We start from the raw sequence: 26,901 nt of genomic DNA on the forward strand, positions 1-26,901 counted from the left end.
CCAAAATCCAGTCCTCTCTCTCTTACTGCATCATCTCCATCTAATGGCCGTTTTCCAGCTCTTTCATTTCCCCCTGGCCAGCAGACCCACACACACAGAACAGAAACCTCACCCCAGGTACTGTCTCATCTCACCTCTACTCTGTACAATTCTCCCAGCCCTTCTCTCTCGCATCACGTCCTCTCCCCTCCCACCTGCCCGGCGCTGAGATACAGGAATTTAGCCTAAAATTATTTCCAATTAGTGCCTCAGTATCCTTACACTGCTTTTCTTTCAAGAGCCTCTCTGTCCCTAATGATAGAACTAAATGTCCCATTTTTTTGCCAGGACAGTCCTGGTTTATGCCCATTGTCCCAGCTTAATTTATGTTATTGTCCCTTTTGCTCTCAAAAGTGTCCCTATTTGGGTAATAATTTATATGGTCCCCCTAACTCCTGTCCTATCGTTACATCCATGCCTATCTTTTAAATAAGACAAACCCCATCTAATTTCTCAACAGGAATAATGAACAAGGACACACCACTATCTTACAGGGTTCCTCGGGTAATATAAAAACGCACTTGTTAAGGAGGGCACATTTTTCTCATTTGCGACTATCATATTGTAAACCACCTCTTTTATGTGTCATAAGGAGCAAAAAGTGTGTAACTGAAGAAACAGGTGATGGCCAATGTCTTTTCTAGGCCTCAAATTTTAAGGGTTTATGTGAAAATTCATAAATATTGGACTCAATCCCGGGAAGCTTTCCTTTTCCCCCCTTTCTATAGAAATTTCCGGTTACCAAGGTTCCAGAAATTGCTTTCTCATTCCCTAACTTTTAGTTTTCTCCAGTGCTCCATTATGCAACGGGGGAGCTGGGGCTTTGGGCCGAACTTCCTTTTAAAGATTATTTTTATAGTCAATGAGCAACATCACGAGTGATGCCACCGGGAGGCGGTCTCAGCTGATGCAGGTGTCCATCCCAGCACGTTGTTCGGTGAGTCACATTCCCGGCCCTCCTGGGCTGCCAAGCGTTTAACGTAAACTTGGGCGCCGGATGCTCCGGCGGGTGCGCCAGGCAGCACGATAATTGGTCCCCGCGCGGACCCCGACAGCGAGCGCCGCCGCCTCCCTTCCCCGCCCCCGGCACCTCCTCCCGGCCCAGCGCGTCGCCTGCCCTCGGTGCCAGTCGCTGGCTGACAGCCGCGGCGCTGCGAGCGAGCTGCTTCTCCTCTCCTCTCCTCTCCCCGGAGGCAGGTAAACAGCCTTGTCGTTCCTCCGAGAGGGAGCCCGTGGGACGCGTGGGTGCGGGCGGGGGTCCTGAGGACTGGGGTGCGGCGGAGGCCCCGGGGGCCGAGGCGCTGGCCTTGTAGGGCCGGAGGAGGCTCAGGGGCTTCTCGCCCGCGCGTGGCGCGCCCAGACCTGCCCAGTCTGCGCATTTCTTGGGTGACGCCGGCGGCCTCTGCTTTTCTGGGTAGCAGGGAGAGGCCTCGTTATGCGGAATAGGAGGGGGTGCTGGTGGCGCCGAGGGTGTCTAATCGCCCCCACCCTGCGCGTCCAGGAGCAGGATGGGCGAGTCGCGCGGCCGGGGGACCGCAGGGCCGGGGCTGGGGCTATCCGTGGCGCCCCGCGCGGGTCACCGTGTAAACGCGGCCGGGGAACGGCCAAGGAGAGCCGCAGGCGGGCTTCGCTGGGGCGCTGGGCGAGGAAGACCGGGCAGGGAACGCCCGGCCACCCTTGGAGCCAGGCCCGGCCCCTCCCCGGTGCCCACGGGGGCGCCGGTCGCGTGTCCCGGCCTCGGCGGGGGAGGAGCCCTGGGCGACCTCCAGCGTCGACTCAGCTGCTCCCGAGAGGCGGCCGCGCCTTCCATCCACGCCGCCCGGGCCCCCATGCGGAGGCCGCGGCCGCCTGGGCACCTGGGCCCTCGTAGGCCAGGAGGGCCGGCTTCTCCAGGCCTGGGCGGTGGAGGGCTTTGGACGCCGAGGGTCCGGCTGGCAGGAAGTCTGTGGCCGGGACCACCCTAGCTCGCGCCTCCGCAGGCCCTAGGTTTCCGGCGGACCCGCGGGCTTCGGTTTTTCACATTCTTCCCTGCCCTCCTGAAGGGAGAGAACCCAGTGTTCTGGGGGCTCCGAGGGAGGGAACCTGGCCTGCCAAAAAAAAAAAAAAAAAAACACCCCACTGCTGTTGAGTTGATTCCTATTCATAGCGACCCCATACGACAGCGTAGAACTGCCCCACTGGGTTTCCAAGGAGCGGCTGGTGGATTCAAACTGCCGACCTTTTGGTTAGCAGCCAGAGCTCTTAACCACCGTGCCACAGTGGCGTCTCTCAAATAGCCAGCCTCCCCTACCTGTTCTGGAGATTTCTTCACATTTTATTATTAAATTTATTAAACATGGGGGGAGGAGAGAACCCATTTTCCTGCCCTTTTTAAAACGTTCTTTTCCTTTTCTATCTGTAATAATTGTAAAAAAAAAATGCGGTTTTTTACACCATAATCTCTCCACCCTCACGTTCACATCTGCACCATCTCAAAGCCACTGCTTTCTGTTTTTCCGTTTCCTCATCTCCAGATTCATATATCGACATGATACAGTTCTACTACCCTAATCATGATGGACTTAATGGCTGCGTTATTTTCTTGTACCTAAAGCATCACCGTTTAATAAACATTTCTCCACAGAACGAACGTTCGAGATGGTTCCCCTCTCCTTCAGAAAAACTCCAGTTGGAATAGGACTAAAGATTTTTACAAATCAAATTATAAGGAAAATAGGAACAGAAAATTGAAAACAAGGTCAGACCTCTGAAAGAATAACTATCTCAAAGAAGGCGATCATCACCAGTGAAAAAGAACCTAAAATTTTTACCTTCTCACTGAGAAGCTCTTAAAATGAAAAAGAGCTAGGTATGGGAAGAGAATTAAGATGTTCTTGGCATATTATTTGTATCGGATAGTTGGTTTTCATAGCTGTGAGAGGAAAATATCAAGATTCTAATAGATAGTGGTGAATCACAATAAAATGCAAATTAGACAAGTTTGGATTACCATTTTACATCTGTTAAATTAACAAAAACAACAATAATAGTAACAGCAACCTTGGCTGGAAGGTTCTGGTGAATTCATTCGTATTCAGGGATCTAGAGAGGTGGCCAGGCTCTGGGGTTAGAAAGATGGCTCTGCAACTAACTTTATGACATTGGACGGGTTACTTCATTTCCTAATCCTCCCTTTGTCCATTCTTAAAATGGAGGAAGTGATACCTACAACCAGGTTTGGCTGCAAAGATTAGCTTTAACCGTCTCTGTAAAACTGACCCTTAGTGTGTATGCCTTTATTCCTTTTCCTCTTCACACTCCCCTGGGACGTGGTGAATCAATACAAACCTTTTGTAAAGCAAATGGAAGGTGAATTAAACTAGAAGACGTGGCCCTGGAACCCCACTCCTGAGAATTTACCTGCAAGGGAAGAAGCAAACAAAAAAATCCAGGCAGGGATTCAGGGCAGCATGGTCTAGAATTAGAACTGGGATATGACCTAAATGTCTAATGGTAGGGCCATAACTAGGAAAATCATGGCACGTTAACTGAAAGAAACATTATGATCATCAAAAGTCACAATTATGGAGTCTGTGATATATGGGAAAATTACTGGCAAGTCAGAGTAGAGGTTACTAAACTTATCTGCTTACTCATACACGAATGCATAGGTGAGACATCTGACAGGAAAAGCACAATAAATACCATTGTTTTTACTGTAATATGTAATGTGATTTTCAAAATATTTTATAGGTCTCAGTTTTTTCAATGAAATGGATCCACAGTTTTCTGTATATGAGAAAAAAGGAGAGAGAGGATCTTTTTAGAGAAATCAGTGTCGTGTTTGTTGCTCAAAATAAATCGACCCACTTTTCCTCAGTTTCTTTGTTCTAGAACAGTTTATATTGGAATGATCAGTACTTTAAATGTTTACAATTTCTCACCATTATATCCTTCAAGACTAGGTTTTGTTTTGGTGGGGACTAAGCAGGTTAGTTATTGGATAATACTACTTTATATTTTGGTAGAAAATCATTTCATCAACTTTCCAATTTATAAACAATAGTACCTAATGCTCCCTTATCCTTTAAAAGCATTTGTAACTAACATCTTTTCCTTTTAAAAATATTCTTCTGGTTTTTTTTTTCTTGAATACATTTATTAAAAAAAATTATTAGCGGTTTATTAATTTATATATATTGTGTTTTTCTGTTAAAGAATCAGTTCTTAGTATCAATTCTAGTTTTTCTTTTTTGTTATTGTTTTCAAGGACTCCTGAATATATTTTGAAACTGAACAGTTTCAGCCCAGCCAAAGCATTCTGTCTTCTTCCTGGAGGCACAGATCCAGCTTCTCTGAGCCACAACAGATTGTACGTACCCTGCAGAATCTCTTTGGTCTTGTGATGGTGGAAAGTCACCGGCTGTCACAGAGAATGAGGGTCAAGAAAGGCTGTGTTCACAAGCCCCTGCTCTGGAGGACACTGGGATCTCTATATGTAACTCACACCTATTGCATCATTGTTTATTGTCAGGTCAGCTTGATCTTGTTCAGAATGGACCACGGCCTTTTCTAGCATTAGGCTGAATTACTTAAGGAAGTAGTCATTTTTCAAATAATATGATAAAACCTCAATGATAATATAATAAGCATTTCCGCACTAAGTTAACACTGAACGTGACTGTCAGCCAACTGACAAACCAAGGTGAAAGGTTTTCTAAACTAGGGTTTTAAATACCTCTTCCATTCTCCCTTACCAGATCTTATTTCCCCTTCCAAGGCAGCTGTATGAGCTGTGAACTACTGCACATTAAATATTCAAAACATGCCTGTATCTGATCCGGTGATGACTATAGCATGATAAAAGAATCCTTGAATGGATAGTGTGTGCAGCTGCTTTGTGCAGTTGGGAGAATTTTTTCTCAATTTGTTCAACAGTGCTAATGTAGAGAAAAATGTGAACACTGTTTCAAGCGAAAATGGAGAGGTTTATTAAGGATTTAAAACAATTGCAGTTGGGGACCACATAAGCCCGTTGGAAATGGAACTGGGCAGTCCCGGGACAGTTTCGTTAAACAAGTATCCTTATGGGGTAAAACGAGGAACCAAACCACAGGGAGGGCGATTACAGGAGAGTCGATGAATATTGTAATCATCACACTCTGACTGGTCACTGATTATTAATAGTCCAGTTAGTGATTACAGATAGTTTCACAGGGTGCTTAGATCATGGTCACAAAATGCTTACGTGGTTTTCTTTGTCTCTCTGGCAAAAAATATCTTGTTGGCAACAGCACCCAGACAGCATTCTTCCTGAGTATGTGTATTTTGAGGGATGCAGATGGTGACTTGGTTAAGACCCCTCGGGGCATATGGTTTCATATCCTGGTGTTGACCACCAAGGGAAAACATGTTTTTCTCAAATGCCTAGCTGTTAGTCTAGAAATCCAGATTAAAATTAGATAGCTAGTCAGCTTATTCTGCCGCCATCTCACTGATTACACTGAAAGCTGTCTTTTTCTGAGACACTAGTATCCTTTTTCTCTTAAATACTCATTGCCCGTAGAGTCGATTCTGACTCATAGCAACCTCTAGGACAGAGTAGAACTGCCCCAGAGGGTTTCCAGGGAGCGGCTGGTGGATTTGAACTGCCTGCCTTTTGGTTAGCAGCCTGAGCGTTTAACCTCTGCACCACAGGGGCTCCCTTTTTCTCTGACTGTATTCTATTTGTTCCTGTTATAGTATTGTGTGATCACTTCAAGAAGGTCTGCCTTTTCATGAAAATTATTGTAAGATGTTGTTGAGTGTCAGGTCCCTGTAGACCTAGTTCTGAAGCCTGGCTAGGAGTATAATTCCCTGGGAAGCAAATATAGGTTCCCAAAGCCCATCTGTAGTCACTCGCGGGCAGCTGGCCTGGCACAGGTTCCAGCGCTGCTGTTTTTTTTAAAGCTCACCAGGTAATTCTGATGACAGGCAAGATTGGGGGCCCTTTGCCCTAGTCCAGCCAGGGATGAACCTCAGGACATCAGTGAAGGACCCCACCCCCAAATCTTTTGCAAAATGTTGTGCAGCTTTCATCATATTCTTTAAAGGTCAGTGATCCAAAAAAAGATTAAAATATGACAAATGAGTTCTTCTTAACACAAGAAAGAACAGGGGTGGGGCTGTTTGATCCTTGCCACTTTCTGATTTAACCAATTACATTTAAAGCCGTAGCATGTTGCTTTGAGTATCAGAAGTTTAGCCCCAGCCTATTATGTCATTGAGATGAAAGTCTTTGGTCACTGTATTTGGACTCTAGGCCCATGACTTGGGGCTATACAACCCTGGGGCAAGCTCTTACTGGCTCTGATCTGCAGCTTCCATGTATAAATGGGAATAACGATTATTGAGATCATCTGTGGGTACCTTCTCTCTAGTTCCCTTGTTCTGCCATTCTGCTTATGGACCAGTGCCCCATTGTTTGAAGTATCGTAGCTTTAGAATGCATTCTAATATCTGGCAGGGCAAGTGCCTCCTGGATTCTCCTCTTTTTCAAAAATGTCCTCACTCTTAACTCTCAGCATCATTTTATCATGTTCTTTAAAAATCTCCTTTGAATTCTTACTGAAATTGTGTTGACTTATGGATTATTTGGGAGCGAATTGGTATCTTTTGGTATTGGTTTTCCCATCCACAAATATGGTATGTCCCTCTCTTCAAGTCTTCCTTATGTGTCTTAGTAAAATTTTATAGCTTCCCTCATATAAGCCCTACTATTTATCGTTAGAGAAATATTAAGTATTTTGATTTTTTGTCATTATGCAATATTTTTCCTCACTCAATCTTCTAAGTAATTATAGTTTGTTGGGCGATCACTGGTTTTTTTAATACACTGATTTCAAAAACTGCCTCCCAAATGAGATCACTTAATCATTCTGAGAAATTTTTGGGTGATTTTCCTAGATTTCCTAGATAGAAAACCATACCTGCTTAGAACTTCCAGAACAGTCTAAAATAATAATAGCAATAGATTGCATTTCTGTTTGTTCATCACATTAATGGGAATACCTTTCCTCTTTTAGTGAAGGTCGGGCGCAGGCTGTCGGTTTGTACCTGCTATTCTCGATCATTAAAGAGAGCATCCTTCCAATTCTGTATAAACTTTTATTTTTTAACAGTTGAAACTTTTAAAACATCAAGAATAGATGTTGGTTTTAACTGAACATTTTTCAGTACCTACACAGAATTTTAGAAACCCTGGTGGCGTAGTAGTTAAGTGCTACAGCTGCCAACGAAAGGGTCGGCAGTTCGAATCCACGAGGCACTCCTTGGAAACTCTATGGGGCAGTTCTACTCTGTCCTATAGGGTCATTATGAGTCGGAATTGACTTGACAGCACTGGGTTTGGTTTTTTTTTGGTTTACACGGAATTTTATATATTTTTTCTGTTTAACCTATTAGTAGATTTCCTAATTTTGAACCATCCTATATTCCTAAAGCAATCCTTGTGCGTCCACAACGTTTTCTTCTTTTACTAAACTGTTAAAATTGGTTCGATGGTGTTTTCTTTTAGAATCGGCATCCGTGTTGCTGGAGGCTGTACAGCAGGGTAGCTAAGGGTGCAAGCCTGGCACTCTGATACCTGGGTTTGAATCCTGACCCTTCATTCCCTTGCCTATAAACACCACTTCTCAGATGAAGATACCCATATGTTTATCTCAACTGTTCCAGATTCTGACAACAGTTGCCTAAATTGATGCTCCCACTTGAGCTGTCTCCTAGGTGTGGCAAACGTAACATGCCCAAACTGAAACTCTTGGCTTTGTTTCCCAAGATTGGTCCACCCCAGTTTTCCCTATTTGAGTAGATGGCAGCACCACCATCCACCTAGCTATGAAAACCATAAGCCTGAGAAGTGCTCACTCCTCCATCTAGACAGTCAGCAGTAAGAATTAGTCCTCCCATATAATGCAGCTCCTCACATCTCATTATCTGCATCCTCACCATCCCAGCCAAGTCACCATCTTCCTGCAACAGTTTCCTAGCTGGTCTCCCCATTTCCTTTCTTGCCCCACTAATTTTTTTTCTTTACGCAATAGTCAGAGTGATTATATTTAAAACACCTTGTCATGTTACTTCCCTACTAAGAGCCTTTAATGGCGCCCCACTGGATTCAGAATAAAATGGAAACCTAGACTTTCTATGGCCCATGAGACCCATATGATCTTGACCTTACCCACCCCGATCTCATTATTCCACTTATCCTCCATCTTATAAGGCCCCAGACGCATGATCTCCTATTTGGTCCTCAGACCCTCTATTCTAAATATCTTATTCACCATCATATCCTCAGCTCCTAGCACAATGCCTAGAACCTTAGAAGACATTTAATAAATATTCATTAAATTAATTCATTATTGTACTGTAAATATTACAATATGTAATGTTTTGATAACTTTTTTCCTCCATTTCTTACATGGTTATTGGTCAATTCATGCTTTCTGTGTCTTTAAAAATTGATATATATTACTTATTCCCTAAATAATTGTTGAGTGAATTATTTCTTAAGCCAGTTTTTGTAGTTCACATTTTAATAGAAAGGCAGTCCTTTGCACACAGATTTTTAATTCATAAAATAAAGTATGCAGTAATTTGTTATCCTTTTAAAGTCTTCTCTCTTTCTAAGGTTGTTTTCAATTTCTCATTTCTAATATAGAGCAGTTGTGTTTTTTGATGATTCGTGTGTGTATATATACTACGTTTTAAAATAATTATCTGTTGATTTAATTTAGATAGCTCTCATTTTTCTGGGTTTTATTTATTCTATGTTCAATTCTATTATTTCTTTATCACTACAAGTTTATTTTGAAACTTTCCTTTCCTCCTTTTTTTGAATTAAGTGATCATATTTTCATTATTTTTGTTCAATAATAAAGGCATTTTCAAGGCTTGTGAATTGTCCGCTAATAAAGCTTTGTCCATATCTCAAGTAATTTGTTTTCCCAGAACTCTGCAGTTACAGTTTTGATTTACTCTTTTATCCAGGATATACAATTTGATACAGATTGAGTTTATATATATATATATATATATATATATATATATATATATATATATATAAAGCCAAACCCAACGCCATCGAGTCGATTCTGACCCATAGCAACCCTATAGGACAAGGTAGAACTGCCCCACAGAGTTTCCAAGGAGCGCCTGGTGGATTCGAGCCGCTTACCTTGTGGTCAGCAGCCGTAGCACTTAACCACTACGCCGACCCTGGTGGTGTAGTGGTTAAGTGCTACAGCTGCTAACCAAAGGGTTGGCAATTTGAATCTGCCAGGCGCTCCTTGGAAACTCTGTGGGGCAGTTCTACTCTGTCCTATAGGGTCGCTATGAGTTGGAATCAACTCGACGGTAGTGGGTTGTTGTATATATATATATATATAAAGTTCAAGCATTGATTATTAGTTTCTAGCTTTATTGCACTGCAACCAGAGAATGTGGTCTTTAAAATCTATTTTTTTTCATTGATTGAGATTTATTTTATACCCCAATGGTGGAGAAGTATTTTTGTTTGGGGGGTTTTTGTTGTTTTTTATGCCTCAGGCATAGAGGGCTAAATTAATCATACTTCCCTGTTCTTGTCATCATCACTGTGCTATGAAAAACCCTCTCTCTCCCACTGTGGTTTTTAAGGCCTATTCATGTTGTTGTGTGTTCATCTAACAAACTACATCTAAGCCATTGCCTAGTGCTCCATGATGTCCATGCATGCCATTTTTCCTCTCCTTTTTCCCAGTAAAAAGCATCCCTAGCCCCCACCCCTTGAATCCCCACCCTATAAATAATGCTCTAGCGAACATCTTACATGCCTTTATGAACCTGTGCGTAGAATTCTTTGAGATGTACACCTAGGAGAGTAGCTATCTCTGGGTCGTGTTTGTCTGAATAGTGCCTGGTTGCTTTCCAGAACAATTGCACCATCCCATCCATACTCCTCTGATAGCTGCATGGCTTCCTGTATCCCCACACCCATGCCCTCTTGGCATTAGCCAACTTTCTATTTGTTGCTAGCCTGATAAGTCTAAACGATTATTTTTTCTTTCATTTTGTATGACTATTAATGATTTCGAACATCTTTTCATATCCTTTTGGGTTTCTCTGTTCTGTAAATTATTAGTTTATATCTTTTGATTATTTCACTATTGGAATTACCATCTGTTAATGCCTCGCAGGAATTCCTTATAGGTTCCAGAAATGAATCCTCTGTTGGTTTTAAATGCTGCCAATATCTCATGCCATTCTGTAGTCTATTAACTTCGTCCATGGATTCCCCAGTGAATAAGAATGCTTAATTGTTATGTTATCAAATTCATCAATTATTTACCTGTAGTTTGTGCTTTTGTTTAAAATGTCCCCCATTCCTCCCCCAGGTCACAAAGAAATTCTCTGTTATGTTCTTCTAACATCATACTTTACCTTTCACATTTGAGTTTTTCATTCATTTGGAGTCTACTTTCACATGTAGTATTAGGAATCCAATTTTATTTTTCTCCACTTTTCCGTACTTTAAAGTTTCAGCTACAATTGTGAATGATAACTTATTCTTTAATTATCTTTTTCTAGTCGGTTGTTGCAGATATAGAGAAATGCTTCTGATTTTTTGCAGGCCAGTCTTGTATCATGCAGACTTACTGGACTCTAGTATTGGTTCTCACATGTGCTCTGTTGACTGTGTTGGCTTCATGTAGGTGATCACATGAATTACAAATAATGACAGCTTGAGCTCTTTCCTCCCGGTTATTGTACCTGCTACTTCTTTTGCATGTGGCATTAGACAAGACTGGCAGGCCTGTGAGGGTGGGCTTCTTTGTCTTATTCCTGCTCTTAAAGGGGATACATTTAAAGCTTATCCATTAAGTGTATTTACTGTTTTTGTTATATAACCCTTTATCAAATGAAGGAAATTCTCTTCTCTTCCGAATTTGCCAAGAATATTTTTTAATCATAAATATGTTGCTGTCTATCAAACATTTAATAGAATATCTTAAAATATTTTATAAATTCATAAATATAGCTCTCTTTAGGTATCCATCTTAGTGTAACTACTCCTTGTGCTTTGTGATGGACTTTTTCACACTCATTCATTCATTTAGGATTTATTTTGTATGTCTGTGAAGGAGACACCAGAAATGCTAGGCCCCGGGGACATGGCTGTGAACAAGACAAAACCCCTGCCCTTTGGAGCCTATGTCCAGTGGAGAAGATGAACAGTAAGCATGCGGTAAATAGTATGTCAAGTAGCCAGAGCTGCTCCAGAGAAAAATGAAGCAGGGTAAAGGGATAGGATAGAGGGTGCTATTTTAGGTAGAGTGGTGTGGAAAGGCCCCACTGAGGTGACATTTGAGCAGATTTGAGCCACGTGCATGACTGGAGGAAGAGCCTTCCGGAAGAGGGAACAGCAAGAGCAAAGGCCCAGAAGGAGGAGAATGCTTGTCTGGTTTGAGGAGCAGCAGGAGGCTGGGCAGAGGAAGGCAGCTGGAGCTGGGTCACATAGGCCTCATCGGCATGGTCAGGTCTTTGGGTTTTATCCTAAGTATAAAGGAGCACCATTTGGGAAGCTGGGGTAAGGGAAGTGGCCTGATGACCTACATAGTAAAAGGTCCTGCAGGCTGCTAAGTGAGAAGACACAGTGGGGACAAAGGGAGGTACAGGGAGGCTAGGTGAGAGGCTGGTGAAGGAATCAGGCAAGAGGTGATGGAGGCTTCAGCTAGCAGGATAATGGTGGAAAATGTAAGAAGCAGAGAGTTTTAGGATTTATTTTCAAGGTCAAGTCAATAGACTTTGCTGATAGATTCAATGTGTGATGTGACAGAGAGAAAATTCTAGACTCCAGGGTGTTAGCTGGGTTGCTCACTGGGATGAATGAAAAAGCTGCTGATATTAAAACCCTTCAGATTGGGAGTCAGTGGCTGAGGTAATACTAATACCCTAGTTCAGTTTCCTGGGGTGTTTGAGCTGCAGTGTAGATTGCGTTGAAGCCAAGACAAGGCCCCATGAGAAAACGGTGATTTGCACAGGGAAATAGGTCTGTGAAAGCTGGGGGGCTAGGAGTGGTAGAGTACAAGAATGAGGCTAGTCAGCATGTCCCAGGAGCCTTCATCTCTGACCCTTACCCAAAAAAGCCTCTAAAAATCCTAACTGGCATGATCTGAGTAGATTTAACACTGCTAGTAACTTTCAAACATATTTTAATTTACTTATGGCCACCAGTGGGTAAGTGCTACAGCTGCTAGCCAGAAGGTCAGCACTCGAATCCACCAGGTGCTCCTTGGAAACTCTATGGAGCAGTTCTGCTCTGGGCTATATAGGGTTGCTATGAGTCAGAATTGACTTGATGGCAACGGGTTTTTTTGTTTGTTTGTTTTTATGGCCACCAAGACAGCCCTTCTGATTTCAATAAGATAGTAGAAACATAAACAGAATGTTGATTCATTTGTTTGTTTAACAGTTCTTCTTCCTATGAGTATTACTCAATTAGTGTTTAGCTCTGAACAATATGAAAATCATTCCCCAACATTCAGTGCCACTTTTAATTAGAAGATAATCCCAATGTTGGGGACGAGACTGACATCAGTGTTACAGGCTATGCTCCTTTAGGTTTTATGGCACAGAATGATATTTTGAGCACATTATTTCACCTGGGATACAGTAGCAATGTGTCTTTGATCTCTGCCCTTGAAACTGAGCACCCAGGGTAAATGAGATCTATAATCTCAAAGGAAGGAGCCCTGATGGTGCAGTGGTTAAGCACTCAGCTGCTAACCAAAAGGTCGGTGGTTGGAACCCACCGGCTGCTCCGCTGGAGAAAGATGTGGTAGTCTGCTTCCGTAAAGATGACAGCCTTGTAAACGCCATGGGTCAGTTCTACCCAGTCCTATAGGGTAACTATGAGTTGGAATCAACTCGATGGCAGTGGGGAATCTGAAAGGATATTTTTAATTTGACTGCAGATTCTGCAAAGGGTCATAAAACTATCATCCAGAGATTTCTGTGGGTTTTTTTTTTTTCTTTCCCCCAAAACAGTGCTTGCCCTTTTATATAAAGAATGCTTCTTTTATACCAAAAATTAGGGGGAAAAAATGAGTCACTCATTTAACAGTAAATGCTGGACTAAAACCCATTCATGAGCTGAGTGACTGCAAACCTTGTGAACACAGCCTTTCTTACCCCACCTCGGGCAGTCTCAGTAGATAGATAGGCAGACAGACAGATAAATAGGTAGATGGATAGAAAGAAAGAAATATGGATTGAAAATGCTGGATGTTTTCCTGTTTCCGATAAAACGGTATTGAGAATTCCTTTGAGGAAATTCTTCGTGGCATTTATATGTCCAGGGGATGCTCCTTGCTTAACAAATATCTATTGTGTGCCTGCTTTGTACCAGGCACGGCCCTAGGCCCTGAGAATACAGCAGCAAACAAGAGAAGGACTCAGTCCCTGCGTGCATTCCTGCAGAGTCTGAGAGAAGACATTAGCCACTAGTTGCACAGTGACTTAATTGCAGCAGTGCCCAGTTAGGGGGTCTTCCTAACTAGGCATTAAGCTCCCCAGACCTCATGGGCCACGCTTGGCCTCAGGTTGCTCAGAAGGGCCACACCAGGGCCCCTCTTCTCTGGAAGTCATCCTCACAGCAGTTGACCCAGCAACCAAGGTCTCGTTTCCACCCCACCCCGACACACAGCTGCTCAGGTGCCAGAAAATGAGGTCCATATTGGTCCCTTAGCATAGCAGCCCCGTGCCTGGCAGGAGCTGGTATCCTCTGTGACAGCAGATAGGCGCGGCCCCCAGGGCCCCCACAAGACATACCCCCGTATAAGAACCACTGCTCCAAAGAAGCTCAGAGCTGTGGCAGACCCACCAACTGTCTGTAGTTCTACTTACACATGGGGTTCATGAGTTGGAATCGACTCTGTGCTAACTGGTTAGGTTTTTCTGGTTTCTAGTTCAACGCCAGCAATGTTGCTGGCATTCCACCCTTATCACGTTTCCAGGGAACAGAGCTAGAAATTAACTTAAGGTCAAATTGGCCCTTAGAGAAGGAGAAAGAGTTTTGTTAGCCCTTTACTTAAACTTACTTTTGTTGTAAATGCTGCCAAGGAGAAGCACAGAGTGTGAGAAGCACTTATGACTGAGGAAGCGACGCCGTTGCTATTCACTTATTCATTCATTCATTATGCAACAAGTGCTAAATGGTTCCAAGACAGATCTAGAACACTGACATCCTCTTCATTTTTCAGACCAGTCGTCATGGTGAAAAGCAGCTTGGGCTGCTGGATCCTGGTTCTCTTCGTGGCCACATGGAGTGACATGGGCCTCTGCAAGAAGCGACCAAAGCCTGGAGGAGGATGGAACACTGGGGGAAGCCGATACCCGGGGCAGGGGAGTCCTGGAGGCAACCGCTACCCACCTCAGGGTGGTGGTGGCTGGGGTCAGCCTCACGGTGGCGGCTGGGGACAGCCCCATGGTGGTGGCGGCTGGGGTCAGCCCCACGGTGGTGGCTGGGGACAGCCCCATGGTGGTGGTGGCTGGGGTCAAGGTAGCTCCCATAGTCAGTGGAACAAGCCCAGTAAGCCAAAAACCAACTTGAAGCATGTGGCAGGGGCTGCTGCAGCTGGGGCAGTAGTGGGGGGCCTTGGTGGCTACATGCTGGGAAGCGCCATGAGCAGGCCTCTCATACATTTTGGTAACGACTATGAGGACCGTTACTACCGTGAAAACATGTACCGTTACCCCAACCAAGTGTACTACAGGCCCGTGAATGAGTACAGCAACGAGAACAACTTCGTGCACGACTGCGTCAACATTACAGTCAAGCAGCACACGACCACCACCATCACCAAGGGGGAGAACTTCACTGAGACCGATACCAAGATAATGGAGCGCATGGTCGAGCAGATGTGCGTAACCCAGTACCGCAAAGAATTCCAGGCTTACCAGAGAGGGTCGAGCATGGTCCTCTTCTCCTCCCCGCCTGTGATCCTCCTCCTCTCTTTCCTCATTTTCCTGATAGTGGGATGAGGCAGTCTTCCCACTGTCATCATCTTGTTACTCTTTTACCAGGTGGGGAGGGGATATCTACCTGCAGCCCTTTTAGTGGTGGTGTCTCATTCTTGCTTCTCTCTTTGTCACCCATAAGTTAATACCCTTGGCGCTGATGGGCAGTGGGAAATGTGGAGTGGGCCCAGGATGCTATTTCTTCAAGCCCCCTTGGATTGAGTCCTTCATGGGCGGCCAACACTAATGCTGGGCTGGTAAGAGAATAACAGGAAATGATCACCTGTTAATCTAGGCTTCTTGGTTGGTCTAGTGCAATAGGGGGAGGCTAGAACAAATCTCAAAACAGTCTTCAAATGCCTTTGCCTAAATATCTCCCCAGCTAGAGCCCAATACACAAATGCCCCATCTTACAACCCTTTCGCGGCCTGTGTGCCGTGGCACGCCCAGTTACATTTTAGGCCTCTTAAGCTTCTTGGGAAGCTGCTTTCCCAGTGACGATGCATGCTGCCGCCAGGTGGGGCCCTGTATAACCATTTGAAACCAAAAAAAAAATGGGCTTGTGGCACAAATTACTGTTGTTACAGAATATTGTGTGAGGTGTGTGCATTTTTGGTAGGAAAAATAGAAATTCTGAAAATTTTTATTTGGGACTCAAGTCCCTGTTGCCTTGGTGGGGGGAGGAGCTCTGGGGGTACACTATGGGACAAGTCTGCCCCTCGGGATTCTCAGGGTAGGCTTGTGGTTTGAGGCAAGAAAAAAATCCATACCATCTTCCAAAAATTCAGACATGTTCAGTGATTCAGCATGCTTCCATTCGTGAACACACATGGCAGCAACAAAAAATTCAAAGCAGAAAATAATAGGGCCATGAATGGGTGAGCAGTGACTTCCTAGAAATCTGGAGACACTTTCACGTCCATTTTAAGAAAACCTCACTGCATTTCCCTGTCCAAGCAACATTTCTGCCAAATCTGGAAGGAGGCAACATGGTACTCATTCAAAAACAAAACTAGAAACCCGGAACTCTGGGCCGCGGGCTCAGCCCGCTGGAGAGCAGGTGCCCCTGCCTCCAGAGAACTCTGACAGCGCTTTTCCATTTTGCAACTCAGGCTGCACAGCCGCCTTTGCGTCCAGAGTAAATATTCACACAACAGCAGAACTCTGGCCAAGGGGACGTTCTCACAGGGAGCGAGCGTACCTGTGATGGATGAAAGGCTTCTGGGACTGAAACAGCACTTGGGACTAGTGCTCTGAGAGGCAATCTCTCTCTCTTTTTTTTTTTTTTTGGATGCTTAAAGCACCTACCTGTGGCTTTCCCTTCTTTAGTAACGTAATAAACTATAATTAAGGCAGCAGAAATCAAATGACATTCTGGATGCTGAAGGCAAGTCTTTGTTCGTTCACCTGGAAACGTGAATAAGTTCAGCATGGTTTGGGTGAAGCCAAGAGATTTTAACATAGAGGAAGCTGCAGCTATAAAAGTCTGATTATCCCAGAGGATTACAGAATGAAGAAAATGGATAGGGTGTTAAAAAATGCTTGCATTTCCTTATCGCTGTCTCATAACTGTCAAAAATCAGAATTGGACCGAGTCCTCAGTTTCTCTAATTGGCTTTCGAATCAAAGACTAGGGAGACAATCCAAAAAAAAGCTTAGATTGGAGATGACATGGGTACGATCCATTCAGAGTGGCAAAGGAATTCCTGTTAATGTTACTTAAGGCAAAATTATTCCTTAATTGTTCACTATTGTCACCTAGCAGATATGTATTACTCTTCTGCAATGTTACTGGCTTGCACTGTGTGGCTATTTTATGTAAAAAAAAAAAAAAAGTATACATATATTGCATATGATAAACTTAGAAGTTTTGTTCAGAGCCGTTAAAGGTCTGAAGTATCTAAGGAATTAACTGTTTTTGTAAGATGCTAAATACTTAATATGTGGGAAACCCTTTTGTGTAGTCCTTGGGCTTCACAGTGTGTACTGAAATCGTTTTGTATAAGAATCCAAAATGGACACCATTAACTGGTCTATGAAATGGGCATGTACTTTATATTTTCTATATTTGTAACTTTGCATGTACTTGTTTCGATGTATAGAAGATTTATAAATGTTTATTATGACTAAAATTAAACAGGAGCAAAGATGAGTGTTTTCTGGGCTGTTCGCAGTGATCCTCACCAGTGCGTGTCTTGTGTTGGCAAGAGCACCTGGGGAGTTAACCTGAGCAAAGTGACATCACATGTTGGGTGATGGCCAGTGTTTCATGTACCTGCTCTGGTCTTGTCCTCTTCCTTACTTCCCAGTCACATACCAGTTTATCTCCACTGCCTTTTCCTTTTCCCACATGTACCTAAATGTGTCAAAAACAAACAAACCCGTTGCCATCGAGTTGATTCCAACTCACAGCGACCCCATGTGTTACAGAGTAAAACCACTCCGTAGGGTTTTCTTGGCTGAAGCTTTATGTAAGGAGTCACCAAGCCTTTCTTCCATTGGCCCCACTGGATGGGTTCAAACCACCAAGTTTTAGGTTAATGTCGTTGTTGTTAGGTGCTGTGGAGTTGGTTCCAACTATAGCAACCCTCTGTACGACAGTGAGATGCTGCCCGGTCCTGCACGTGCACACCCAGGGACCTGGGAAAATGACAGCGGTATTATTGCAATGGGAGGGACACATTGCATCCCAGAAGCTTTTTTTCTGTCCTGGATTTAGAAATAGAGAATTTTCTTGATTAAAGTGAAACTTAAGTTCTAAATACCTCCTTTATGCTCCCCCAGCTCAGTCTAGGAGCCCTGGTGGTGCAGTGGTTAAAGCACTTGGTGGTGAACCAAAAGGTCAGTGGTTTGAACCCAGCAGCTGCTCGGGGGAAAAAGACGTGGCAGCCTGCTTCCACAGAGATTACAGCTTTGGAAACCCTGCGGGGCAGTTCTACTCCTTACTTTGGGGTTGCTATGAATGGGCATTGACTCAATAGTAGTGGTAACTCAGTCTTTAAAATATTCTCAGGTCCTGTGAGCCTCCACCGAAAATCTCTTTTAGGCACAAAAGGCCATTTTCATTTGTCACAATCTCCATTCATTCTGCACGTTTCCTGCCTTCTTACTGAGTGGTTTGATGATCTGAGGATACTTAGAAGTATTCTGCAACTGTAATTTATTAAAGACAAGAAGTGACAATGATTAGAATCAATATTTATTAATCACTTAGCAAACACCAATACCCTGCAGTGATCAGAGGATCAATTTTATTAAAAATGGAAAGCTGTAAGTCAACACCTTGCAATCCCACCATTCACAAAACTATTAAAACAAATGACATACAAATTCTCAAAAGCATCACTCATTTATAAATTAACCTCAAAGTTGATCCTTAACATAAATATTTCTAGAACTATTATCACTTTTTTTTTTTTTGCAATTCTGATTACTTAAAAATAAACTCTCCGTCATCTACCAATTATAATTTCTCAAAAATAGCCCACTAAGAAGACATCAACTCTTCAAAGCATAGGTATTTGGACGGTTGGAGCGAATAATACCATTTTATCTTTCCTAGGCTGCTATGTTTTGTTTTTCCTATTACTTCCAACTCCTGTGAGTTGAAGTTATGCAAAAGGAATTTACTAAAAAACCAAGAAAAAAGTCAAATCAAGTTTAGAAAGCACAAATGACCGACATAAGTGTTAATGAGTCTAACTCCAGAGAACGTTTTTTTCAAAGAGCCATCAGGCAATGCCTTAGTCCCTCTTTCTGAGGCTGGGGTCAAATGAGTGTCCTCTGCCTTTGAAGGGACGTTGGGTCTGTCCTGCTTCCCGCTCTAGTGGGAGTCTAAATCCTAGCCAGGACCTGTGCCTTCTGGGTGCTCTGCCAGGCTCATGCCCTGCCCTAAATCTTGCCAACTGACCTTGGCATTCTGTGATTCACTACACTACCACCTAATAAACCTGCTCCCCTAGGATTCAACTCTTCCTGTACTAGCCTTGTATTTCCACCCCTTGCCCCGCTGCTAAGTCCTACCCACGTGCTTCAGGGAAGCCACAGCCCCACTGCACACACCTGGCCCCGTGCTTTTTCTCTGCCTTCACAGAACTTCCCCTTCTCAGCAGCCAGTGCTCCTTTCCTGTCTTGGAGCCACACTCCTCAAACGTTAATGCCCACTTGAATCTGACTCAGTCTGGGGTGGGGCCCAGAATTCTGCCTTTCTAACAAGCTCTTAGGTGATGCTGATGCAGCTGGTCAGAGGGTTGGACTGAGCAACAAGTATCTAGTGGTTCTTCAAATGTGAGCATCATCAAAATGCCCTGGAGGACTTGCTCACTCAAGCACAGCTTGTTGGGCCCACACTCCAGAGTTGCTGAGTCAGGAGGTCTGGGGTGGGACCCAGGAATCTGCATTTCTAACAAATTCCCCGGTGATGCTGATGTTCCTGGTCTGGAGATCATACCATTGCTCTACAGGAGGATGCAAAAGAAATAAATAGCTGCCTCAGCTTTGAAATACCCACCAAACCTACGGAGAGACCAAACGCTCGCCTGTGAAATAACCTGGGAACTCTCCCCGGAAGGAGGAAAGAGCTGAGCGCTGTAGGGGTGAATGACAGGAAGGTGTAAGGTGAGAACTCTTCCCCTCTGAGAAGCAGGAAGGCACAGCTGAGCCCTGGGGTCCACCATTTGTGGTGGTTGTTAGCTGCCTTCAAGTTGACTTTGACTCATGGCGACCCCAGGTGTGTAGAGTAGAACTGTTCCACAGGGTTTTTGAGGCTGTGACCTTTCAGAAACTGACTGCCAGGCTTTTCTTCAGAAGTGCCTCTGGGTTGAACCACCAACCTTTTGGCTAGTAGTTGAGCACTTTGCTGTTTGCACCACCCAGGGACTTCAGGGCCCACCATTAGTGAGAGTTTTAGCAAAATACATAAATGGTACCCGGGGAGCTAAGGCAGCAGCAGACTCTGATGTGCCCAGGAATCAGCTCTGATACTGCAGGTCCTGGATGGATTCCTAAAGGCTGTGTGTCTGTAAGGTCCCAGTTGATACCATGCTGCTGGTATGAGGACCACACCATGAGAAACAAGGACCTAGAGGCCAAAGTCATCTCAGAGAGCTCTTGTAACCTTAGACAAGAGTCCAGGGAGCACTGTGGGCTCAGGAACCCGGGGCTGGGATCTTTACCAGCGGAATCATCTCTGCTGTTAACCCTAACTGCTGCCTCTCCTACACTCAGGGCCCAAGTTCCCTGGGCCAAGTCCACAACATCCCACCTCCTAGCCATCACCCTGCAGGCGGCTTTCCTCCAGCAGGCAGTGAAGCTGAGGCTGGTACCCTTGTCCCGAGCCACCCCTGGTAGAACTCTCTCTGATGAAGTCTCAAACCCCCTGCACCCTCTGGACTTGTACAAGGTACCAGCTTCAGGGGACTCTGCTGACCCCAAGTGATACCTGGTAGAAGGGGTAGCAATTCTGAAAGCAAGGTCAACTCACAACACTGCCTACCCCCGCAGACCCTCCATCGCTCACTGTCCCACACATGTTCCCTTGCACTATTTCAATGGTGAGCTTCCTCTAGGGTTCAAAGGTATTCACAGATGATGGCCCCCCAGTCAAACCATGGCCCCCTACAGTCCTAGAGGATGGATCACCCTGGCTGGAGTCCCCAGACCAATGGCTACCTGGGTACTTAGGGCTGGGGTCCTTTGCCCCCTAATTGTCCCAGAAAATCTGTCACTTTCCTCCCTCCTCTAAAAAACAAAATCATCATCTCAATGTTTGTGTTAGGTAAAGACGCCAGTTTTCAGTAACCCCATCTCTTGGCACCATTACTTGACCCAGTCACTTCAGAAAAGCAAAAAAAAAAACCAAGCACCCCATTTTCATTGCTCTTCTTGCTGATGATGCTATCTTTCTAGAAATATCATAGCAGTTTTTTTTTTTTTTATGTCAGTGTTGCTCTCAACACAGTTCAAAGGCATTCCCAGAACTGTAAGGGCCTTGTGGGACTCCACGTTGACAAACTCCCCCAGGTTCCTCATAATAGACATCATTGTCTAGGTCATCCTGGACCCTCACACAGACTGGGAGTCTGCCTGCCACTCCACCTCAGTATTGCAAAGGGTGCCTACCTGGTAGTGCCCATTACAGAGCAAACAGAAGTGCTTCCATTCTGGATACAGCCTCACAAATCCAAACACCATGGCCCCATGGCTGGCACAAAGTGAAGAGTTTCATGACCAACCAAAATTGTTGAGCTTGGGTCATACCTATGAAGTTAGTTGGGCCATACCTATGAAGATCCAAAACTCTATACAAGCTATTATTCCTCCCACACCCAAATGCATTACAAACACACCTGGCTTAGAGTTGTGCGTATTAGGAGTTAATTAACATAAAGCTGAGCATTGACTGTAATTCAGTGGGTGTTATAGAAAGCTGGCAAATCTCCTTCCCTCATGCTGTCGAACTATTGCGGAACTTGGGAAGGCAGGTCCTTGTCCAGTGTGCTCAGACTTGTCAATGATCTGGACACCAGTCTTGGAGAAAGACAAAGTAACTTTATTGCAATGCACAGAGCAAGGAGCTGAGAGAAAGTTCCTCAGATCTGACTCCCCAAGCCATGGGCAAGCAGGGCTTATATATAGGACTTAGGCAGCAAGATGGTGGCATGTAGGCATACTGAGGGGGAAAAATCTAGAAGGAAGGCTTTGCAGGAATTATGGTGACCTGGAAACAGGAGGTGACACAGTTCTTGTTGGACCTCTCTGTCAGATTAGGGTCCGGGTGATGATTTTCCTTCTGATTCATTCCACCTGTTGCTGCATTTTCTGTTGAGCTCAATTAACGGTCACAGCTGGCCCTTCTGCCAAATCTGGCTTGGGCTAGTTTAAGGTAGTCTTTTCTGACTAATGGGAATTTCTGACTAAGGGTAAGGTTACAAAATTTATAATGCTGGGTGTGCCCATCGTCCTCTTATCGATGGTTACCCACATATGGAATGTGACCATTCAGGTTTCTTTATGGCCCAAGTTCACCTTCCCAAGGCCCCAACTCCATCATGGAAGGGAACCCACGGAGAGGGCCTCCAAGATTCCAGCCCTCACAGTTGTGGGCCAGGGGCTTTGCCTGTTGTCCGGACTCAGAGACCAGAAAACGCAATGAGGAGCGAGAACATATTTTGTTCAACTAGCCAATGTCATATTTTTTTTTCCTTTTCCCTGGATGTCTCTTTGTATTCTAACCTTCTAAGGAGGCCTTTTCTCTCCAATCTGAAGACCCCTTTCTCTACACTGCCTCCCATGAGGTGACTGACCCACAGTGAGTTTGTTATTGACATGGCATCATGCAGACAGTGAGATTGTTATGTTGTGGCTCAGACTAGCCCAGAACAAGGGTTTGCCTCCTCCAATTAGGGCCATCGGGCAGGGCTAATGCTCCCTCCTACCATCTGTCTATTAGTTTGTCCTACTGTGGTGGAACGCATGTTGCTATGATGCTGGAAGCTGTAACACAGGTATTTCAAATTCCAGCAGGGTTACCCATGATGGAGAAGTTTCAACAGGGCTTCCAGATTAAGACAGACTTGGATGATCGCCTGGCGATCTACTTTTGAAAAGTAGCCAATGAAAACCCTATGGATCACAACAGAATTTTTTCTGATTTTGTTCCGGTAAATAAGCCCCCAGGTTGGAAGGCACTCAAAATACACGGTGGCCACAACAATGGCCTTGAGCACACCAGCAATCATGAAGCTGGTGTGGGACCAGGCAACATTTCATTCTGTTGTACACTGGGTGGCACTGAGTCAGAGCCAACTCCATGGCCACTAACAACAACAATAAAGTTCCCTCCAAGAAATAGCTCTGGGTCTTTGATAAGTGAAGAAAAGAATGAATAAATGAATAATTACATGACCAATCAAGCCCAGATTCCCTATCGCATACATTCTGTCAGAGATCATTCTTAGCTTTGAGAATTTTAAGAGTAAGATTTTTTGCTCCATTCATGGAAGAGGTCCACTGTGGCTCTGCTGTACATCTGATTTTGACCAGCTTGGCCTGCCATACTCCCTGGAGACTTCCAGAACATGAACTCAGCACATAAATAAAGACAGCCTCTTCGGCTACGCGCAGCCAAACTATGGAAAATGCTCCCCGGAAGCTACCATCTTGCTTGTGGCATAATTACAACAAAACACTGAAACATTTGTTTCATTAGGCATGTCTCAGTTTGCAATAGTAAAAACACAACAATTGCTGTCCTGCAGGGTCTTCTGTTCGATTCACCCTTGTGGTCCAGAGAAAGAGCTAACATTTACTGAATAATCATTCTCCTTTCCAGCCCTGGATAATGGTGGCCACAGGAGAACAGTCAGTTCAGCCTGAGGACACTTCCACTAGCAGTGCACCGACCACATCCACCTCCACCACAAGTGCCCTTGCTTTGAAAGGGTGACTGGGTCTCCTCTTCCCTTCGCTTTACTGGCACAGGGAAACACTATGGATTATCCAAATGGACTTGAACATTGCTTCACCCCCACCCTGCGTTCCACCTTCTCTGGTTTCCTGGTCCCAAGTATAAGCAACATATCTGTGTGCGAGATGACGCACAGGGAAGGGAAGATCAGTCATAAACACAGGCCAATGGAGGGAGAGCCAAAGTGTCTCATGCATGACTCAGAAGGATGTCCGGTTTTTAAATACCCAGTGAGGCCTCCAAACAGGGGCAAGCAGGACAAGGTGAAGCGGTAAGAAATGTAATATAGATACAGAACATAAGGCTCACAAAGGGCCTCTACTGCCCAACGCCTGGATTTTGCGCCATGCCCAGTGTCGCCAAGGCAGCTCAGAGTGTGACTAAGGCACATACATACTCATCTGCATACCTTCCTTAAGAGATGGAGAAGGAACAGCTGGGTTCACCTCCATTCTTCTTGGACAAGATGCTTGATTTCAGGTACGGTTCAGTGAAAATAAATGTGATTTGTTTTTTCCTAGCCAAGTTCATTTACCTCCAAGATTCTATCCATGGAAAGCCCCCTTCCAGATTAAGAATCCCCAGTGTTAGGGCAACAAAGTTAGACTAATATCCTCTAAGCACCTTTGTACTTTGTTCTTAGTTCTATCACAACAATGACCAAGCTGTTGACGTTGTTTGTTTAGACAATAAGCAATACCTCTCCATCGAACACCTTTCTTTCAGGGTTGTGATGAGAAGTATAAGATATCTCCCTTGTAGAGGAGCTAGCATGTAGCAGTGTTTGAGAGATTAGGTCCACGCAGAGCAACTGGAGCCCTCAGCTGGTGGGAATCTAAATTGGAAACTTCTACCACAGCTGAACAGATGCCTATCCTACAAATCAGCATTTTCACTCATGAGTACTTACCTACCCAACATAAATAAATACTTACGTTCACCAAGAGAAGTGCACAAGAATTTTATAACAGCTTTATTCATATTTGCCCAAAACTGGGAACAACCCAGTGTCCATCAAGACGTGAAGAGATCAATAAACTGTGGTCTCTTCATACTACTTAATGTGATACAGAAATGGAACCTGGAAAACAACTCTAGGCAATAATATCTATGAATCTCACTAACATAACGAGCAAGAGAAGCCAGCCACAGGACACTTATTGTGTAATTCCTCTCTATAAAATACAAAGACAGGTGAAGCTAACCTGGGGCATCAGAAATCAGGACAATGGTTACCCTTGGGAAGGGGTTACTGGAAAGTGACAGGAGAGACTTCTGAGCAGTTGGAATATTCTGTTGGTTACATGAGAATATCTACTTTGTGCAAATTTATTTAGTTGTGCACGTAGTAGGATACGTGCACAACTCTTTTGTTTTTGTTTTTAGTTGAAATGAATATTTTTAATTATTGAAACTTCACATCAGTTATTTAATACATAGTACAATTAGTTTAAGGAGCCTTGGTGGTTCAGCAGTAGAATTCTCACCTTCCATGCAAGAGAATCAAGTTCGATTCCCAGCCAATGTGCCTCAAGCACAGCCACCACCCGTCAGTGGAGGGTTGCATGTTGCTATGATGCTGAACTGGTTTCAGCAGAGCTTCTAGACAAAAATGGACTAGGGAGAAAGGCCTGGCAATCTTCTTCCAAAAATCAGGCAATGGAAACCCTATGGATCACAACAGTTTGATCCGTAGTTGATCATGGGAAGAGTGTCGGACCAGCCAGTGTTTTGATCTGTTGTGTATGGGGTTGCCATGCGTGGGGGGCCACAACACAAGACCGTAACAACAATTAATTTTGCTTTGTTTTGTGAAAGATGACCTATTCACTAATGTTCTAAGAATCTTCAATTTTTGCATACAAGGTCCATAAAAACTAGCATATAAGAAAGAACGACCACAATGGAAATGTATTTTTAAAAAACTTATTATAGAATTTGTTCATGGGTGTATAAGTGTATGTATACGAATGTTCCAATTATTATTATTTTTTTAATTTAAGCATCTTGTAATACATAAAGTAAGAACAAAGAAATATGAGTTTTACTTTAGGAGCGTGTTCTGTACGTACGGTTATACTTCAATAAAAGCATTTTTAAATGCCCCCCCCCATTTTCTTCCCCTACAGGATGTAGTCCCTGCAGCCACCGCTACCAAGGTGGCACCTCTCCCCGAAGTTTCCAGTTTGATTGGCTCTGCGGCTGTGCCACTACTTTCCCCTCCAAATGCGACCTATGTTGATGGTGCTTTCATCTGTCTCCTGGCTGAAGGCGATCTCAGTCTCAGCCTCTGGCACGAACCCCGGAAGCCTTTGCCAGCTGCTTTCACAAACTTAAGCCCTTCATTAGTATTTCTGGCAGGCCAATAATTAACATGTTAGCACATGCCTGTGTATTCGGAGCAGCCTTTGGACCTTAGCTCACTGCACCTTATAACATTTCAGGAGAAGGATTTGTATTGACTTCTGCGTTTCCAACAGTTCCAGGCAGCGTTCAACACGCGTTGATGGGCAACAGCCATAACAACGGTGGGACAGAACGCTCCACTGAGAAAACCGGTTCTCGGCGTGAAGTTCCACCTCCTCCGAAGAGCCCAGAAAACACACCTTTTATTGTCTGATGGCAGACCCCTTACCTCCTAGCATGAAGAAGGCCTTGGTGCCCTTCTAACCACTTGAGGCAGAGTAGCGGGATGGGGATTAGAACCTGGGACTCTTGTTGTCATACGGTCTCTCTGTAGCATCCTGAGGGCCTCCCCTGAGGGTGAAAACCACCCACGGGTCATGGATGGCACAGCAGCTGGGCCCTCTCACCTGTTCTACGTAACCTCCACGTCCTGGGGAAGGCTTTTCTCCTTTACGGCATTTTCCTACTTATTAGGGGAAAAAGATTAACTGCAGATCCAATTGTCAGGTTAATTTTTTTTTTTTTTTTAAAGAAAACATCAGAGACTAAAACCGGCAGTGAGGATGAATGAGGAACTTTAAAATGGCGGCCCAGGTTGGCCTACTCCGCCCTTCTCCGGATCTCATAACTTCCAGCCTGAGTTTCTGCCCCTCCCGAGTCCTCTCCTTTCTGAAGTGTCCTGACAGATGGATCATGTTAAAACACAGCCATCACCAGGCTATCCCTGTTCTAAACCTTCAGTGGCCTTCTGTCTTCTCGCTTACAAACTTCTGCTCCACAAATGCTTGGTGATGTCTGAGACGATTCACTGCCTTCAGGGGCCCTGATGTGCCAGGACAAGATTCGTCATCTCCCTCCTCTTACCTGCCTCTCTCTTCCCTGCTCCCCACCCACCCCATCCCTGGCTTCCTGCTGTGAATCATCCCCCTCCAACACCCCCCACCCCCCCGCAGCCGAGCTCCGAACACCAGCTG

At 44.5% G+C, this 26,901-nt stretch overlaps 1 protein-coding gene across 1 annotated transcript; it reads left to right on the forward strand.

The window, feature by feature from the left end:
• Positions 1–973: 973 nt before the first annotated feature.
• PRNP (prion protein) lies at positions 974–16,343 on the forward strand. The gene is made up of 3 exons (XM_049869648.1): positions 974–1,236; positions 4,289–4,390; positions 14,298–16,343. The coding sequence occupies exon 3, from the start codon at positions 14,308–14,310 to the stop codon at positions 15,076–15,078; it is 771 nt and encodes a 256-aa protein (XP_049725605.1). The 5' UTR covers positions 974–1,236; positions 4,289–4,390; positions 14,298–14,307; the 3' UTR covers positions 15,079–16,343.
• Positions 16,344–26,901: the final 10,558 nt, after the last annotated feature.

The sequence above is a fragment of the Elephas maximus genome, chromosome 25 (genome assembly GCF_024166365.1).
Source record: "Elephas maximus indicus isolate mEleMax1 chromosome 25, mEleMax1 primary haplotype, whole genome shotgun sequence".
NCBI lineage: Eukaryota > Metazoa > Chordata > Mammalia > Proboscidea > Elephantidae > Elephas > Elephas maximus.